The following is an 18,845-nucleotide window of genomic DNA, read 5'->3' on the forward strand; positions in this document are numbered from 1 at the left end:
CCGGGATCTTCTGGAATAGCGTCTCCGTGAACGACGACGTGATCGCTTATGCGCGTAGCGACGATGAGAATCGCTCCAAGAAGATGAGCGTGTCCGATGTCTACTCCTTGATGACGGAGATTCATTCGTCGATGACGAGTAGGAAGAAGAGTCATACGATGATGAAGATCGATGCCTTCTTCTGACTGTTGACCGGTGACCGGACCGGACCGGTGAAGGTGACCGGTTACGTCACCGGCCAAAGACCGTAGAATGGCGGCTGCCATTTGGTCAAACATTGATCGATCCTTAGGTCCACGATCAATGTCGCCGGTATGTATGGTGGGAGTCATACGGTCAGATGACGACCGACAGACAACACCACCATCGTGCCCGGTATCTGATGACTGAAATGTCAGCTTGTCATCCGTGACCAGTGAAGTCACCGGATCATCAACGTCCGTTAGAAGTTCGTGGCGTTTGCGGCTGATCGACGTCCGACGGCAACCAGCTTGTTTCCATGTGTCGTAAGACCATATATTGCACACCGCACATTTTTTAAGTAGAGTACAACCAGTACATGCCAGGCAAGTGTCGTGAGAATCCCACCTTGCCTTGACGTTACCACACGAACCTGTCTTTTGTAAGTTCATTTCTGAAAACAAATGAAACAGAAAGATCCTACAACAGACAAAACTAATTGTTAAATTTAAACCACAATGTAAATAAACAAACGCTGTGCAAATGCCCTAAATTATTTTTTGAGGAAAAAGGCACGAAGTCCTCGTGGATTACCTATAGAAGGAAATGGAACGAAAACCTCGTGATGCACGTGCTCATGTACATGAGCACTATAAACAAAGATTCCCAGAAAAAGCAGAATTATAACAAAAACTGCGATAAAAAGTATAAAAAAGTAAACCGAATAATATACAGAAAAGATAAATAAAATTTATCCTTCAAACTCCGACAATAAACACGATTAAAATAACGAAAAATTCCTGAGCAAAAATAGGCGTGCACTCGTGGTTGTCTGGAAAGGAAAGATGAATTGTTGGTCTTGATTTCCGGTTTAGTTACATTGTACTATGTTAAACCTGACTTGGTTTTCTTTATAAGAGGTGGATGATTCCCAGCGCTTAAAGTTTTCCGGATAATTAACTCCCTGGAAAGGGATTGGCTAGAGATAACAGGTGTGTATTTATGATATTAAAAATGGAATTATTTCGGATGACTATTGTATATTGACTATGTGTAGATTCTTAAACAGTAAATACCTTCCTTTTCGAAGAGCTCGTCTTGAAAGATGGAGAGTCTGCAAAAACATGAAAAACATACACAACATTTTGACTTCTGTAACAAAATAATGGACTCAGTCGAATCGCTCGGAAAAACAACTTGTTTGCAAGGATTGGTAAATGTATATTAAGAGTTATTTCTTACCTATCAAACAAACATCAACATTAATGGATATCACAACTCTCATGATAAGGATTTAGGAAAAGAGAAACAAAACTCTTCAAACCTGTGCAACAGGGAGTTAAGAAAAATATAAACATGTACCATTACTGTTAGATACAAATACTACATTATTTACTGATCGCTACATTATTTTCAGAAACTGTTATCAAGAATGTATTACTCATAATTTGTTATTAATTTTGTTAATCAACACAGTTATACAACATATTTTAAATCAGCCAACTACTAGCATGAGCTAATATAACATATATCATATCACAGACTGTAAATGAATTTTAATATGGCATGTATAAAAACAGGTGAACATAAATGCTCTCATTTTACCACTGCATGTTGTATCAACATTGTTTTTGTGTGCCATTATTAGCTTTGCTTGTGTTCGTTTAAAAAAACGAAGACACTTAAAGGCCCACTGCACACATGCATTTACCTATAATTACAGTCCAGATAACATGAAAACACATTCGTTATTCTTCTAAACCCCTTTACCCTTTCCTGCTCAGAAGCAAAGTTACAATGGCTATATGCAACCAGCATAAAACCAGAAAAGCCTGTTAGTAACTTGCAGGCCGTTAAGGTTGAATGCTGTCTAAATCTTTTAAGAAAGGTCTTCAATTTCATTTGATATTTTAAGATATTTTTACCCGTCGCCTGATTCTGATTGGACGATTTGGTCTTGGACATTGCCAGGCTCATTGGACTCTGTCTTGGAGGTTTCGGTTGTGACGTTTGATCTAATGCTGATCTATCATAAATGGTTGATATGACAACATCATCCCCAGGTTTTGCTGACCCGCTTTTTTCAGTCATGGTAGTATTTGCCCCCGAAGTACTTGCACCAGATGCATTCAGTGAAGAACTTGTTCGAACCTTGTTCCGCACAGGTGTCTTCTTTGGCTTTTGACTGGACAGACTAGAAAGATTGTAACCCATAATAACAGCAGTCTAGGTGACCTTACATGAACCACAATTTTAATGGCAGTATTGAGAGATCAGCGTAGATCCCCATGTTGTTTACATCAAGAAAGTAATCAAGTCTGTAACAGAATAATTATAATTTTCCCTAATTATTCTCAAAATGTTAGTTCCTTGTTTGGGTCTATTTTTATTGTATTTTTAATTTTAATAATCTAACACCTAAAACTCATATTTTGCAGCCCTATAAAGTAAGAGATTTTCCACCATCCAATGTGTTAAGCATTCATTACCACAGCGCTTAAGTTTTTATCATAAAGTAATATATATATATATATATATATATATATATATATATATATATATATATATATATATATATATATATGAGAAAATTAAAAATATAAATGAAACCCCATTTTGCTTGAAACAAACAGTGAATCATGACATTTACGGTTTTGTGTATGTATGGTGTGCAGTCTTGCTCTCACGGTACAAGAAGCGGGTCTCCATCCAGCCCTTTGGCCATAGGGGCAGCACTTCATTCTTGAGGAACCCCTTACAGAACTCCTCAGCTGACTGGGACTTTGTCCGCGCCTTCTTAAACGTCTGCATCTTAATGCGAACTACATCACATAGCCCGTCCCTGTGAACAAGCAATACATGTCATTTTCTTGATGTTCATGTTACTCTATGATTTTCCAAGCCTCCCTCAACAAACTTTTCTTCTTTAAACACTTGCATAGTATGTTTTACATGTTCAATCATCTTATAACGTTGTGTTTTAATTATTCGACCACCATAAATGACTTTGACACCGCATGGCTAACAATACCTACCTTGTACCAGTGTCCCATGGGAATATCTTGCGTGGTCCCATCTGCCTCTTCTTTGCCACGTCTGATTGGCCGGTCTTCTTGTCATCCGCCTCCTCACTGCTCGCCTCCCCCACCTCCTCCTTTTTAGACTGCCTCTCCTTGGGCCCTCCCTCTTGCCTGAGAAAAAATGTAATGGGTCAGAATAACTGTTTCTGGTAAACTTACATTTCAAGCAAAATATTAAGGCGTTTTTTAGCTCTTTTAAATATACATAATTTTGATCACTGTTGCCGGCAAACTTATAATTCCAGCAATTTTGTTTTATTAACGGTGCTTAGTTTTTAAGATTTGTCAAATACCAGCACATAATTTGTATTTATTAATTATTGTTTATCAACCAATTAACAACAATTTAAGTTTTAATATGTTCATTGGCTTTGGACAGGGACGGACATATATATGGACATGGGAAACCTCATACAGATGGACAAACATATGGACAGGACAAACCTCATACAGATAGACAGACATACGGACAGAAAAAACTTGAAACAGATGGACATACATATAGGGCAAACCTTATACAGATCGACAGACATATAGGGCAAACCTCATACAGATGGCAATAATATCGACAGGGCAAACCTCATACAAATGGACAGACATATGGACAGGACAAACTTCATACATATGGACATACATATGGACAGGGCTAACCTGATTCAGATGGGCAGACATAAAGGGCAAACGTGATACAGATGGACAAACATTTGGACATGACAAACCTCATACAGATGGACAGACAAATGGACAGGGCAAACATGATACAGATGGACAGACATATATGGCGAACCTCACACAAATGGACAGACATATGGACAGGGCAAACTTCATACAGATAGACAAACATATGGATAGGGCACACCTGATACAGATGGACGGACATATGGGCAGGGCAAACTTCATACAGATGGGCAAACATATGAACAGGGCAAACCTGACACAGATGGACAGACGTATGACAGGGCAAACCTCATACAGATGGAGAGACATATGGACAGGACAACCTCATACATATGGACAGACATATGGATAGAGCAAACCTGATACAGATGGACATACATATGGACAGGGCAAACCTCATACAGATAGGCAAACATATGAACAGGGAAAACCTCATAGAGATGGACAGACAAATGAACAGGGAAAACCTCATAGATATGGACAGACATATGGGCCGGACAAACCTCATATATATGGACAGACATATGAACATGGCAAACCTCATACAGATGGACAGACATATGGGCAGGATAAACCTTAAACAGACGGGCAAACAAATGGACAGGGCAAACCTAAAACAGATGGGAAAACATATAGGGCAACCTCATACAGATAGACAAACATATAGACTGGGCAAACCTCATTCAGATGGACACGCATATAGACAGGGCAAACCTTATACATATGGACAGACAAATGGACTGGACAAACCTCATACAAATGAACAGAGATATGGACAGGGAAACCCTCACACAGATGGGCAAACATAGGGAGAGGGCAAACCTCATACATATGGACAGACATATGGACAGGACAAACCTTATACATATGGGCAGGGCAAACATCATACAGATGGACAAACATAAGGATAGGACAAACCTCATACAGATGGGCAACATATGGACAGGGAAAACCTCATACAGATCGACAGACATATGGATAGGGCCAACCTCATAAATATGAACAGACAAATTGACAGGACAAACCTCATACAGATTGACAAACATATTGACAGGGCAAACCTCATACAGATGGATAGACATATTGACAGGGCAAACCTCATACAGATGGACCGACAGATCGACAGGGCAAACCTCATACAGATGGGCAAACATATATGGCATCCTCATACAGATGGACAAACATATGGACAGGGTAAACCTCTTACAGAAAGACAGACATATGGTTAGGGAAAACCTCATTCATATAGACAGACATATGGACAGGACAAATCTCATACAGATGAACAGACATATGGGCAGGGTAAACCTCATACAGATGGACAGACATATGGATAGGGCAAACATCATACATATGGACAGGACAAACCTCATACAGATGAACAGACATATTGGCATGGCAAACATCATACAGATGGACAGACATATGGACAGGCAAACCTCAAACAGATGGGCAAACATATGGACAGGGCAAACCTCATACATTTAGACAGACATATGAACAGGGTCAACCTCATATATATGGGAAGACATATTGACAGGGCAAACCTCATACCGATGGGCAAGCATATAGCTTGAACCTCAAACAGATGGACAAACATATTGGGCAACCTCATACAGATGGACAAACATATAGGGCAATCCTTATCCAGATGAACAGACATATGGACAGGGCAAAACCACAAACAGATGTTCAAAAATAAAAGGCAAACCTCATACAAATTGACAGGGCAAACGTCATACAGATGGACTGACATATGGAATGGGCAGACCTTATACAGATGGACAGGCATATGGACAGGACAAACCTCATACAGAAACACATAAAGAGCAATCCTCATACAGATGGACAAAGATATAGGTCAAATCTAAAACCGATAAACAAACATATAGGGCAACCTCATACAGATGGACAAAAATATAGGGCAAACCTCATACACATGGAAAGACATATAGAGCAATCCTCATACTGATGGACAAAGATATAGGCCAAAGCTCATACAGATTGACAGACATACGAACAGGTCAACACCGCAAACTGATGGGCAAACATACAAGGCTAACATCATACAGATTGACAGGGTCAACGTCATACAGATGGACAGATATATGGAAAGGGCAAACCTCATACAGATGGACAGGCATATGCACAGGAAAAACCACATACACATGAACATGCATATGGACAGGGCAAACATGATACAGATGGACAGACATATGTACAGGACAAACCTTATACAGATGGACAGACATATGGACAGGGAAAACCTCATACCGTTGATAAAACATAAAGGTTTAACATCATACAGATGGCCAGACATATGGACAGGAAAACACTGCATACAGATTGACAAACATACAGCGCAGGCCTCATACAGATTGACAGGGCAAACGCCATACAGATGGACAGACATATGGACAGGGCAAACCTCACACAGACGGACAGGGTAAACCTCATACAGATGGACAGACATATGGACAGGCTAAACCTCATACATATGGAAAAGCATATGGACAGGACAATCACGATATGCATTTTGGTATCAAAAGACAATGGGGGGGATAAACATTCCTGCCCTTGATTTCTGTATTTTGTGTTAATGTCAGCTAGTATATTTATGATTAAAAAATATGTTCAATGCAATTGAATTCACAAAGAAAACACACTTGCTCAAAACACATAACTTTTTTGGTCTGTAGGAACAACATACTTTTCAAGAGCAGCCCTCTCCTCTTCATATTTCTTTATGATGGCTGGCATAAGTCTGGTTACAGCTAAATCAAGTACCCAAATAGAAATATAAGTCATAACCATATTGAATATAACTCTATTATTGATGAATCAGGATAATATATCTACAATTTTCAAAATCAATATCATCGAATATAGTTTAATATTCTTCTTTAATATACTTGATTATTTTTTATATATTTTAATACAAAATTGTGCACATGACTTAATATCACCATGAAATTTAAGAACACCAGTTATCTATTGTAAATGAAATACAGCTAACCTTGCTTCAATTTTTCATATGGTTCTTTGATAATATCTTCATACTCCTTTGCCCACAACATTTTGGCCCGTTAAGAAGAGTTTCCTTGCTACAGGGCAGAAATGCAGCCAGATGGACAAATATAGTGGAACGTCTTCCAACTGATATCTGCTTAGAGAGTAACTCCACTCTGAAGATTTAAAGGATCTTACTTTACATTGAAAGTTCATAAGTACATAAGAATAAAGTTACAATAACAAAAGCAGGGTCTTGTCACAAAAGAATGAGTTTATAGTAGTAATGGTAATAAATGTCAATAGATTCCCAACAAGAGCGATAACTTGTCATCAAAAATTAGCATCAACAACCTATTTTTAAAAGTAAAATATTATGTACAAAACTATATATCTTCTGAATATGTGACTTGTAAGGAAAATAAAAATGCATAGTTTGACCAATATAAACAGGAAACAAACAAAAAGTTGACGGAATAGAAGTTTAGAAACAAGAGCACCGCCTTGCGGGTGCAGACCGCTCATGTATTTTCTTTTTAAAGGTGAAGGGACTCTCAATTTAAATCACAAAGGAGGGAGAGGTGGAGTGAAGAGGGCTGTTTAGTGTGGGGGTGTGGACATTTATTAGATAATCTTCCAAAAATGCGGAAAAAAATGCAAAAAAAAATTCGGTGTGGGGGGGGGGAAGGGATTCTTGGATGCGATAGTTGGACGGTATTTCAAAAATAAAATAATAAAAATAAATATTTGTGTTTTTTAACCGTTACAAAAAAATTGGGGTGGGGTGGGGGAGGGTATACTAGTGTGAGGGTGTTGTGGTCATTTGTGAGATGATCTTAAAAAAAAATTTACGGGGGGGGGGAGGGGATTCTTGGGTGCGATGGTTGGACGGTATTTCAAACATAAAATAATAAAAATAAATATTTGTGTTTTTAACCGTTTCAAAAAAAATGGTGGAGGGTGGGGGGGGGGTAAAACGTGAGGGTGTGGTGGTCATTTGTGAGATGATCTTAAAAAAAATAATAGGGGGGGATTCGGGGGGGGGGAGGGCACGGGGGATGGTTTGGGTGGAGTCTATTGTGGTATGTCAGGTAAGAGTAGGTTTTGTCAAAGTATCAATCAAATCTAATCATAAAGAAAGAAGTTATGGCAAGTTTGGCAAAATTTAATAATTTGACCTTGAGAGTCAAGGTCATTCAAAGGTCAAGGTAAAATTCAACTTGCCAGGTACAGTAACCTCATGATAGCATGAAAGTATTTGAAGTTTGAAATCAATAGCCTTGATACTTTAGAAGTAAAGTGGATCGAAACACAAAATTTAACCATATACTCAAAGTTACTAAGTCAAAAAAGGACCATAATTCCGTAAAAATGACAACCAGAGTTATGCAACTTGTCCTTTTACTGTCCCCTTATGATAGTTTGCGAGTGTTCCAAGTATGAAAGCAATATCTATAATACTTTAGGGGTAAAGTGGACCAGAACACAAAACGTAACCAAATTTTCAATTTTCAAAGTATAAAGGGCCCATAATTCCGTCCAAATGCCAGTCAGAGTTACATAACTTTGCCTGCACAGTCCCCTTATGATAGTTATTAAGTGTTGCAAGTATGAAAGCAATAGCTTTGATACTGTAGGAATAAAGTGGACCTAAACACAAAACTTAACCAAATTTTCAATTTTCTAAGTATAAAAAGGGCACATAATTCTGTCAAAATGCCAGTTAGAGTTACATAACTTTGCCTGCACAGTCCCCTTATGATAGTTAGTAAGTATTGCAAGTATGAAAGCAATAGCTTTGATACTTAAGGAATAAAATGGACCTAAACACAAAACTTAACCAAAATTTTCAATTTTCTTAGTATAAAAAGGGCACATAATTCTGTCAAAATGCACGCCAGAGTTATCTAACTTTGCCTGCCCAGTTCCCTCATGATAGTAAGTAAGTGTACCAAGTTTGAATGCAATAGCATTGATACTTTCTGAGAAAAGTGGACCTAAACGCAAAACTTAACCGGACGCCGACGCCAACGCCGACGCCTACGCCAACGCCGACGCCAAGGTGATGACAATAGTTCATTTTTTTTCTCAAAAAATAGATGAGCTAAAAATGGCAAATAAAATCTGCTGTTTTTTTTTCACTAAAATCTGACCCCATATGTTATTTCAGCAATGGAAAACACTGGGACCTAACACTAGTGCTCTATATGTATGTCAGTTATGTATGAACAAATTCAAACTGAAACATTCACTCCAAGCAGATGAATAAGTGTATTTTTTGTCTATCAAAGACCTCCGGTGACGTGTGAAAATTGCAGAAAATATAGAAATACCAGGAATTACAATGATACGTCTCATCAATTCAATAAACTATCTTATTAATTATATTAGTTGCATCAATAAATATGTTTAAAGACACATATACTATAATGCATATATAGTAATAAAATAGTAATACACATGAGTATATGGTTTGCAAATGGTATTGCTTTACCCCACCCACTACTATTACAATGGGGGAAGAATATTCTTGTTATCGCGCTGACGTCACACACGGGGCAGTACCTTAGCGACGGTGAAAACAATGCCATAGATACGGTTGATTAACAACGCTGAGTGAGCTATCTCTGCTGGCATTTCGCCAATTGCATTCCTATTTGGAAGTTGATAAGTAATTAAATGTGCTGTAATTGGTGTTTGAAATGTCTTTTGACTGTTATAAATGGTTAGATTGCACTTCGAAAGCCCAATATGATCAGAAAATTAAAATATTTTGACTAAATAAAATATCCATATAAATTACATACGGGATGTTGGAAAAATGACCCGACCAAATGGCCAATGTTCGAGTACATTCATATCTTTCTCATTGAGACACTAGGTAAATAAGTTTATTCTCTAATAATGGGAGTATCATTGTAGATGTTGATGTAATTAATATTGTCGTTCTTTTAGAGTTCATAATATTCATACATTGTATATTTTTACTATGTCAATTAATAATACTAACGTGAAGCTGGAAAATTAGTAGGAAATTCTGGTACACCTACTGAAAGCCTAAGTTGTGTTATCAATATCAAGCTTTATTTACTTTATACTGATCTGATTTATAGTATTTCTTTTATTTTGGTGCGTTATCCGTTTACATTGTGATTTACATGTCATTCATTATGACCCAAGATTGGTTTAATAAACGTGACTTACTTACTAATTGTCTATCGCTTTTACGTTTTTGATTAAATCAAATTAAAACAAATAAATAGATCTAATTAATATTTCAAAAAATAATAAAAAAACGTCAACCTGTTAGTTAGCACTTTCTCAAATGGCAAATCCATTAGAGCTGTAAGTATATAGGAAGTCAATACTAAAACTGCAATACTCAGCCCTGTTATATATCACTTCTCGTCCCTGACATGTGTTGTATAAACCAGTTGATTGTTATGAGTATGAGTGACAAATATATAAGATTTTTAACACACACATCTATGTACATTTTTTTTAATTATTTACCCCCGTTGCTGTCAAACGTAATTTCTTGTTTTTATGATGTCGTTCGTTTGTTGCCGTAACATTTAATCTTAATACGGTCTGTAGGAGCGATTGTCCGGTATTCGGATTGACGTCGTTTGAATAAACCGATTCCCGCTAGATACGTTAGAGCTACTTGTGTTTTACGTAAATTTTATAATTATTAAATGCTTTATGATTTTTTTTTCAAAAAATTTATCGGGCTAGTATCTTTACGCTGTACAATTTCTGATAATCTGTATTGGACATGACTTTTAATTTGTACAATATGTAACATATCTAATTTAAGCAACTGTTAATATAAGTAATGTCGGCGTTAATTATTCAACCAAATGACTGCTTAATACACACAGAAAGAGAAGAAGACATGGTGGCATCATCAATCGTGTTTAATGGCGCTGTAATCTACCGCCCAGTGTGGTTTATGACACCATGCTGTTAGTTGTCTGGATAATATCTGATCAAGACGAGAGAATCGGTTTATGCAGAACAAAGGGGCAATTAAACACCGGAATACAAAGGCTTACACGATTTTAAGATTGATGCAAACAATCAAATCAAACATATTGCATTTAATTTAAATAAATTTAAGGTATCAATGTGTTTGTTTTCCCAGTTAAATACCTATATGGTTAATATATATGTTGTATAGATCTATTCGAAATTGATATATTTATTGAATGTTTTCAATCTAATTTGTTTCAGTAAAGTAGAACAACTTGTTTGCATGTTGAAAAAAATCTTAATTTAATCGTTTAAATATATAAATAACGATCACGCTCTATTTCTCAATGCAAATAAAAAAAGCGCAGCGCTAAATATTGTTTTTTTACCGTCGTCAAGGGGCACGTAACTCTAACTGACGCAAGTGCCCGGATGTTGCAACTAATAATGGCCAGTCATTGAAATTCAGATTTAAATCTACAAGCAAATCAGGCTAGTACTATGGGAATTTGAACAAGCCCGATTCAGATTTTACTAGCCCAAACATTTTTGTTAAAAATGCAGATAAACATAACATAAAACATCCACAGAAGCATTCATTTATTCAATCTTTAGAATTCAATACAAATCTCTTATTAATTTCATCCTCATCCAAGTAAGCTTCCTCGTCATCTGAGCCAGCCTCTTTTGGATCCTGAAATAAGAAGAAATTAATTTCACACACGGATTTCAATCAAATCACAATTATAAATATATACATAAAGTTTAGGTAAAAAATTAGCAGAAATGTATCCCATATATCCATGTGAAAGAGAGAGCAAACCTGAACCCCCAGAAAATATATAAGCAATTAAGTACGAGATTATTCTACAAAAAGCCAGTTGACAAATGCATCAATCAACGACGTACTTGAATAACAACTGTTTGGCCATTACTATCTGTGTCACGAACGCAACGCAATGCATTGATTTTACATAATAGTAATCCGGGAACCACAAAACCATGCGCTTTATGCGCAGTAATCCAATTATCGGCTGATTGCCCAGCACGTGTGCGCAGTGTGTTAAAACATAAACGGCTGTTGATTTAAGCGGCTCAAAACTTTGTTTACAAATATTGAAAATGAAAGTGGAACTCGTTTTCTGTTTAATGAATTGTACAAGCACCTCGAGCTTGTAATATTGGATTTCCTACAAGCCCGAAAGAAAAAATACTAGTTTTTTGCTGTCGGACTAGTGCGAATTTCGACGACTGTATGGAAACCAAAACTGCGACTTTGTACATGTACTTATAACTTTTTTTGCATTCAAATAGAATATTCAAATATAAATTTTGGATTCGAATATTCGGCCAATTTTCGAATATTCGAATATTTGGATATTCGGTACCATACCTATAAATAATTTTACTAAATTTAAGGAAAATGACACCCCCCTGGCGGTCATGTTACTAGATAGATCAAAACAATTTGTGAACTCAACCGTCGTATCCATGAAACAAATGTTCTGACCAAATTTCATGAAGATTAGGCAAAAAAAATGTGTCTTCTAGACTGTTCACATGTTTTCACTATTTACATGTAGAGAAAACTACCCCACCCCTGGCGGCCATGTTTTTTCTTTAATCACAACCATTTTGGACGTTGACCGAGATATCCATAAAAGCAATGTGTTGTCCAAATTTCATGATGATTGGGCAAAAAATGTGACTTCTATAGTGTTCACAAGTTTTTTTTTCCATTATATACATGTAACTATAAGGAAAATGACCCTGGGGGCTATGTTTCTTGACGGATCAAAACCAGTTTCAAACTCAGCCATCATTACCAAGAAACAAATGTTCTGACCTAATTTCATAAAGAATGGAGAAAAAAATGAGTCATTTAGACTTTTCACATTTTTTCACTATATACATACCGGTATACAGAAAACTGCCCACCCCCTGGCTGCCCTGTTATTGCAAATGATCATGACCATTTTTGAACTCGTCCAAGATATCCAGAAAACCATTTTTTGACCGAATTTCATACTGATTAGGCAAAAATTGTGACATCTAGAATGTTTACAAGCTTTTTTAGTATGCAATTATAATTTCTGACCAAATTTCATGAAGATTGAACCAACAATGTGACTTCTATAGTGTTCACATGTTTTCACAATATACATATAGAGAAAACTGCCCCATCCTCTGGCGGCCATGTTTTTTCAACTGATCACGACCATTTTCAAACTCATCCGACATATCAATAAAACCAATGTTTTGACCAAGTTTCATGGTGATTGTCGAAAAATGTGACTTTTAGAGTATTATCAAGCTTTTTTACTATATAAATATAGGGAAAATGCCCCCCCCCCCCCCCCGGTGGCCATGTCTTTTCAACGATCTAAACCATTTAAAAACTTGTCCGGAATATCAATAAACCGAAGTTTTCATGAGGATGGTCTAAAATTGTGACTTCTAAAGTATTCACAAGGTTTCTCTTTAGCCATATAAGGAAAACTGCCCAGCCCCCTGGCGGCCATGTTTTTCAACGGACCGGAACCATTTTTGCACCTAACCAACATATCATTAAGACAAGCATTTTAGGAAAGTTACATGAAGATTGGACATCAAATGTGACTTCTACAGTGTTCACAAGGTTTTTCCATGTTTGACCTAGTGACCTAGTTTTTTGCCAGCATGACCCAGTTTCGAACTCGGTCGAGGTATCATTAGGACAAATCTTTGGACCAAGTTTCATGGAGATCAGACAAGAAAAGTGGCCTCTAGCGTGTTCACAAGCCAAAATGTTGACGACGGACGACGCACGACGGACAAACGGTGATCCCAAAAGCTCACCATGAGCGCGTTGTGCTAAGGTGAGCTTAAAAGGATAAAATAGGAAATTTATGTCACCATGGCATCTGATAAATAATGTAAACCTGAGCATTGCCTGGGAATATGGGGCTTAATCCATGAGTTCAAAGTGTCGACCCAGATTAGCCAATGCAATTCACAGAAGTGACTTCCCTCGAACAAAGAAGCAATTCAAAAGGAAAGTATTCTACCTCGGGTTCGCCGGTCGGGTCTGCAATTTACACACATGCATTAAGACCAGTTTAACAGAGCGTTGCTCGAATGTAAGAACAACATGGTTCTACATGGTAAGAAATTCAAAGAAACAATGGTTCGGTTGAGTATTTTGACACTTTTGTATGCTTTATGTGCGAATATAACACACGAACATTTGCTTCGATTTCATTTGAAAAATATCTCAAGGGTTAAAATACGTTTAAATAATTTGCAAACTCAAAGTTTTTATTTTAACAAAAGTAACAGTATCAACCAAATAAAAAAGATACAGTCCATTAACCAAATCCTGTTTTCATTCTAAAAAATTAAAACAAAATTATTGAATATTGAAAACCTTGAACAAAACCAGATTTCCCAAACACTTATCAGTTCCCAAATGCAGCTTTTATCCTGAAGGCAGTGCTTTTCTGTTATTGTTTTCAAATGAGATCCCTTCGGGCGAAGTATTTTAGCACATGAACAACATTGATGAAAACAAGTGAGCCTCCTCTGAAAAAAAGGTTTTATGCATATAAGAAATGTGTCGTCTCAGATTAGCCTATGCCCTTCACACAGGCTAGTCAGGGACGACATTTTTCGCTTTAATGGTATCTTTTCTTTAAAGAAAGTTTCTTCTTAGCAAAAATCCAGTTAAGGCGGAAAATGTTCACCCTGCTTAGCCTGTAAATCTGGGACAACAATGAACGCACATGTATTTAACCCCCTTTTTCAGAGCAAGCCTCAAGTGTAAAACACACACTTTTGTCAAAAACATTTCCTTTTCTTAACTTCAGAACAATAATTCGAAGCTCATCTGCCCTTTATATGATCAAAACAGCTACTCTATTAATGGCAACTAATTAAGTAACATGGTGTCAACTACATGGATACCTGCGCGTTATTATGTGGATTTTTGTGCATAAGTGATAACTGTGAAAATTGCTGTAGCCAATAAAGGTATGAAACAACTAATTGTTGCCGCGAGCCTTTCGGAAAACTGCAATAATAAATTTTCAGATTCAAACTTTTGCACCATAACAAAGCATACAACTTCAAAATGGCGTCCAAAATTGTCGAAATTTTAGATTCTCATATAAGGCCGAGTTTTTCCTGGTTTCTGATTAGCTGAATCTCTTATTGGCCGACCTTTTCACGTATTGGCCGTGTTATTCCATATTAACCGCCTTTTTCTCGTATAAGGCGAGTTTCGAGCTTTATTGGCGAGGCTCAACTTTAATGGGGTGAACAAATTGAACACATTCTTGCCTAATATTATAAAGCTTATTAATAATTACTTGTATTAATTATTTAACACTCACTTTAAAGCCATATCAGCGAGAAAGTTACTTGCATTTATTTTGTATCAATATTCGCTCTATATCTTGACATAACTCCCTGCAAAAGTTTGAAATAAAGGGTAAAAAACGGCGACAAATATATGTCTCAACAAAGACGTCACCATCTTGACTATCCCGTGATTTCCCCTTTCTGGTTTAGTGTTTTCAATATGCTGCAAATAATAGTCTGATACTACAGTAACCAGACTCTGCGTAACAAGGCACTTTGTAACCAGGCACTTCAAATTTCAACAAAAATACCAGAGTTAGATCTGAATAAATATGAGGCTCTATCTGGGAAAACGGGGTTAAATGCATAGTTCTAAATCTGTCACACTTTCCCCCTTCACAGGAATTTTTGTCAAACAGAGACTTCTTGTAATTGTTTCTTAGTTGGCTTATACATGTTCATGTCACAGTAGATAATAGTGTAAAGAGTTTATTTCAATTATGTATACCTACTTCATGATTTCATTAACAAAATACTGTAACATGTTCTAAAAAGTCCAATTCCAATATGTTTCGGTTTAAATCTTCACATAACCCAATCAACTTGTTGAACATGGCATTTACTGCCACATTTCAGACATACAAAAGTGTTGGGATAAAAAACTTGACTGCTGACAATGTCAAGTCTGGTATAAAGCAATAATGGTCCTTTTAAACAACCAGCTGAACAATTGGTAATAAAAATAAATTTGCAATCTGACTTTATTTTTACATTTAAGGACAGTATATCCCCCAAAAATATTGATCAAAATTAAGCTTATTTACTTTTTCAGTGTTACTAACAAGATTAACTTTTTAGTACAGTATAAAGAGTACATGCTTTCTATTTTATTTTACAAGAGAAGGTTATCACAATTTACTCAACAGAACGCATGGAAGTGTAGATTGTTTTGCAAGACTTCAAATCAATCGTTTTTTCTTTAAATACTATCTGGTACAAAGAGACCCTTAACATTTTATAATGATTATCACCATCTTCCCTTAGCACAACAAAAATAAATTGACTCATTGAGGAAACAATGATAATAATCCTACCCTGTCACGAGATACCTTGACCTTACGGGAGTCATTCAACTCCACAATAAAAAAGAAATACAAAATTGAGTTTCTAAATATTTGCATAAATTAATTTTAACAAAGAATACTGCATGGAATTTCCTTCATTTACAATATGTATGGGGCAATAGTATTATATTGATATCAATTTGGAATATATTGTTTAAGCATATCCCTACACATACATGTATATTCTATTTAGCACCCATAAAAAATTGGTTGACACATCCAATCTGACAGTGACCTGGCAGCATGCAATTCATTCCAAAACTGAGGGCTGAATAAGGCTATGGTTTGTAGCCTTCAGCAATCGAGTAAGTTGACCCTTTACCACTTAGAAAGGTATTTTGACGCATGTGTAGTCCCATAGAAAGTTAACTTTAATTAAAGACATTTTTTAATAGATTCAAGTTTTAAAGGCTTCATTTCCAATCCTTAGATACTGATGAGCAGCAAACAGCATAAAACCTGAACAGACTGCGAGTTGCTTGCAGGCTGTTCTGGTTTTATGCTGTTTGCACATTTTTACTTTGCTTATGAGTGGAAAAGAGTTAATGAACAATTATTTATTTACTGGTAAAGTTCTTATAATGTATGCACTGGTACCGATAATTCAAGGCAGTGTTCCTGTACAGTGGGTCTAGAGTCCAACACTGCCTGAACCCAGCTATAAATGCGCTTTAATATATGAGAGCCTTACTTGCAGTAAGATAGCGCTGGACTAACAAGCCCGTTGACAGATTGATAGACCAATTGACATATTGATGTTTATATAGACAGATATTTTTTTGTTGTTGGGGTATATATAATTATACATGTTCAAAATGGAAAACAATGACAGTAAAATTGTGCATCCATCAAACTGTTAGTTGCCTTAATTATTGGTATATGTCGCATTTCATTCTTTCTTCTTCACTTAAGTTCGCAAGATAACAATCTCACAATAGACCAAGCAACAAAACTTTGATTTAAAAACTATTCATAACCTAGATATATGAACCAATTAGTCTTTAATGATGAAAGCTAATTTCTTTTAGAGCTTGCATAAAGCCCTGTGACACCAGCAATAAATTCATATTTCAGTTACAATATGTGACATAAAAGTAGGATCCTTTTTTAACTAAATGATAAAGTTTCTATTTGCATATGTTCACATTAATGCAAACAAAATAAATTACATCAATTAATAAACCTAAAATACCTTGCTTGTGTATGCTTTAAATCCACTTCCATTTGAAAAGATTTTGGCTGTTCTATATACACTGTGATTTTTCTAGCTCAATTTCAATTTATTTCAATTTCCTGAACCTTATTAAAATACCCAGGCACACAAACACTGCAAAATCCAAATTCATTAATTATGTAAGTTATCCAAATATCCGTTCTCATACACTAAGTATTTTTTGTCGAATGTGTCAAAACAGAAACTTTTCACGAATGTTTACAAATGTAATCTTATCGTAATTGAATGTTGGTGTATCGCTTTAAATCCACGCACTAGCGCCCATAATACCTCCAATCTATAATCAGCATCTGACTTTTTAAACTATATATACACACACAAGAGAGAATCAGGGGGGGGGGGGGGGGGCATGCGTATACGGGAGCTTACCGGGTTTAAGTGAGGTTAGTGGGAACTAAACTTCCAAGATGGCGTCGTTTTCGTGTTTTTCGTGAAGGAGTAGCGGATATTTTCACCCGGTAAGCCAGTTTATATTTATATTTCTTTTAAATGAATAAGCCATTTCGGCTCTACGGTGTTTATGCTCCCCTCGCTGTTTTTAACACCGTAGACGTCGGAATAAAAAAGTTGAAGCAAAACCGTCGACAATTTTTTTGTTTAATTTCTTGACCTTCGAGATGTTGGATGTTTGAATATCATTTTTTCTCATAATAAACAGTATTTGTGCATGTTTACAGTAAAATATAACATAAATCACGATTATTTTATTATCTCGATGCGTTTTTAGGTCTATTTATTTATTTTTTTCGGCGTTAAACTCACTTCAACCCGGTAAGCTACCCTATACGCATGTCCCCCTGAGAATTAATAGTAAGATTATGACACGTAAATCAACTCTTCCATCAATTTCATTAATAACAACGCATTCCATTCACCAGTGAGTGAAGCCATAAATGATAAAATCCATTTTCCTAATACACGTGGCTGTATTTTAATAGTGTGGTTTCACACTCTGGTGTAAATTGTCCATTCTCCACATTTCACTTAACGTTCAAACATATCTTAATGGCCTTAAATGACAGCACAAATTACTACCAGCCAAAAAAATACCAACACTTGCATAACATTCTCTCTCACACTGTTAATGTCATTTTACATTTTACATTTTAATGCGCTACATCAACAAAATATCAGCAGAGCGCTGACCAACTCTGAGATCTGCATATAACCTTATCTGTCCAATAACTGTCCATCTATTTTCGTGTCACCGAGGCATTTCTAAAACTA

The 18,845-nt window shown here is 36.3% G+C and overlaps 2 protein-coding genes across 4 annotated transcripts in view; both read right to left on the reverse strand.

Moving 5' to 3' along the window:
* The window catches only part of LOC127850916 (recQ-like DNA helicase BLM), a 199,034-nt gene that overhangs the window by 43,319 nt on the left and 136,870 nt on the right, over window positions 1-18,845 (reverse strand). The window lies entirely within an intron of this gene.
* Window positions 1-18,845, reverse strand: part of LOC127850917 (recQ-like DNA helicase BLM) — a 58,685-nt gene that overhangs the window by 32,592 nt on the left and 7,248 nt on the right. For all 3 annotated transcript variants that reach the window (XM_052384316.1, XM_052384317.1, XM_052384318.1), the window contains exons 2-7: window positions 6,955-7,123; window positions 6,649-6,712; window positions 3,216-3,371; window positions 2,831-3,022; window positions 2,106-2,374; window positions 1,257-1,294 (exon numbers count right to left, since the gene is read on the reverse strand). In XM_052384316.1, coding sequence (XP_052240276.1) covers window positions 1,257-1,294; window positions 2,106-2,374; window positions 2,831-3,022; window positions 3,216-3,371; window positions 6,649-6,712; window positions 6,955-7,015 — 780 coding nt within the window. In that variant the 5' untranslated portion in view covers window positions 7,016-7,123. The remainder of the gene's footprint in view (window positions 1-1,256; window positions 1,295-2,105; window positions 2,375-2,830; window positions 3,023-3,215; window positions 3,372-6,648; window positions 6,713-6,954; window positions 7,124-18,845) is intronic.

Source organism: Dreissena polymorpha, chromosome 11, assembly GCF_020536995.1.
Source record: "Dreissena polymorpha isolate Duluth1 chromosome 11, UMN_Dpol_1.0, whole genome shotgun sequence".
NCBI lineage: Eukaryota > Metazoa > Mollusca > Bivalvia > Myida > Dreissenidae > Dreissena > Dreissena polymorpha.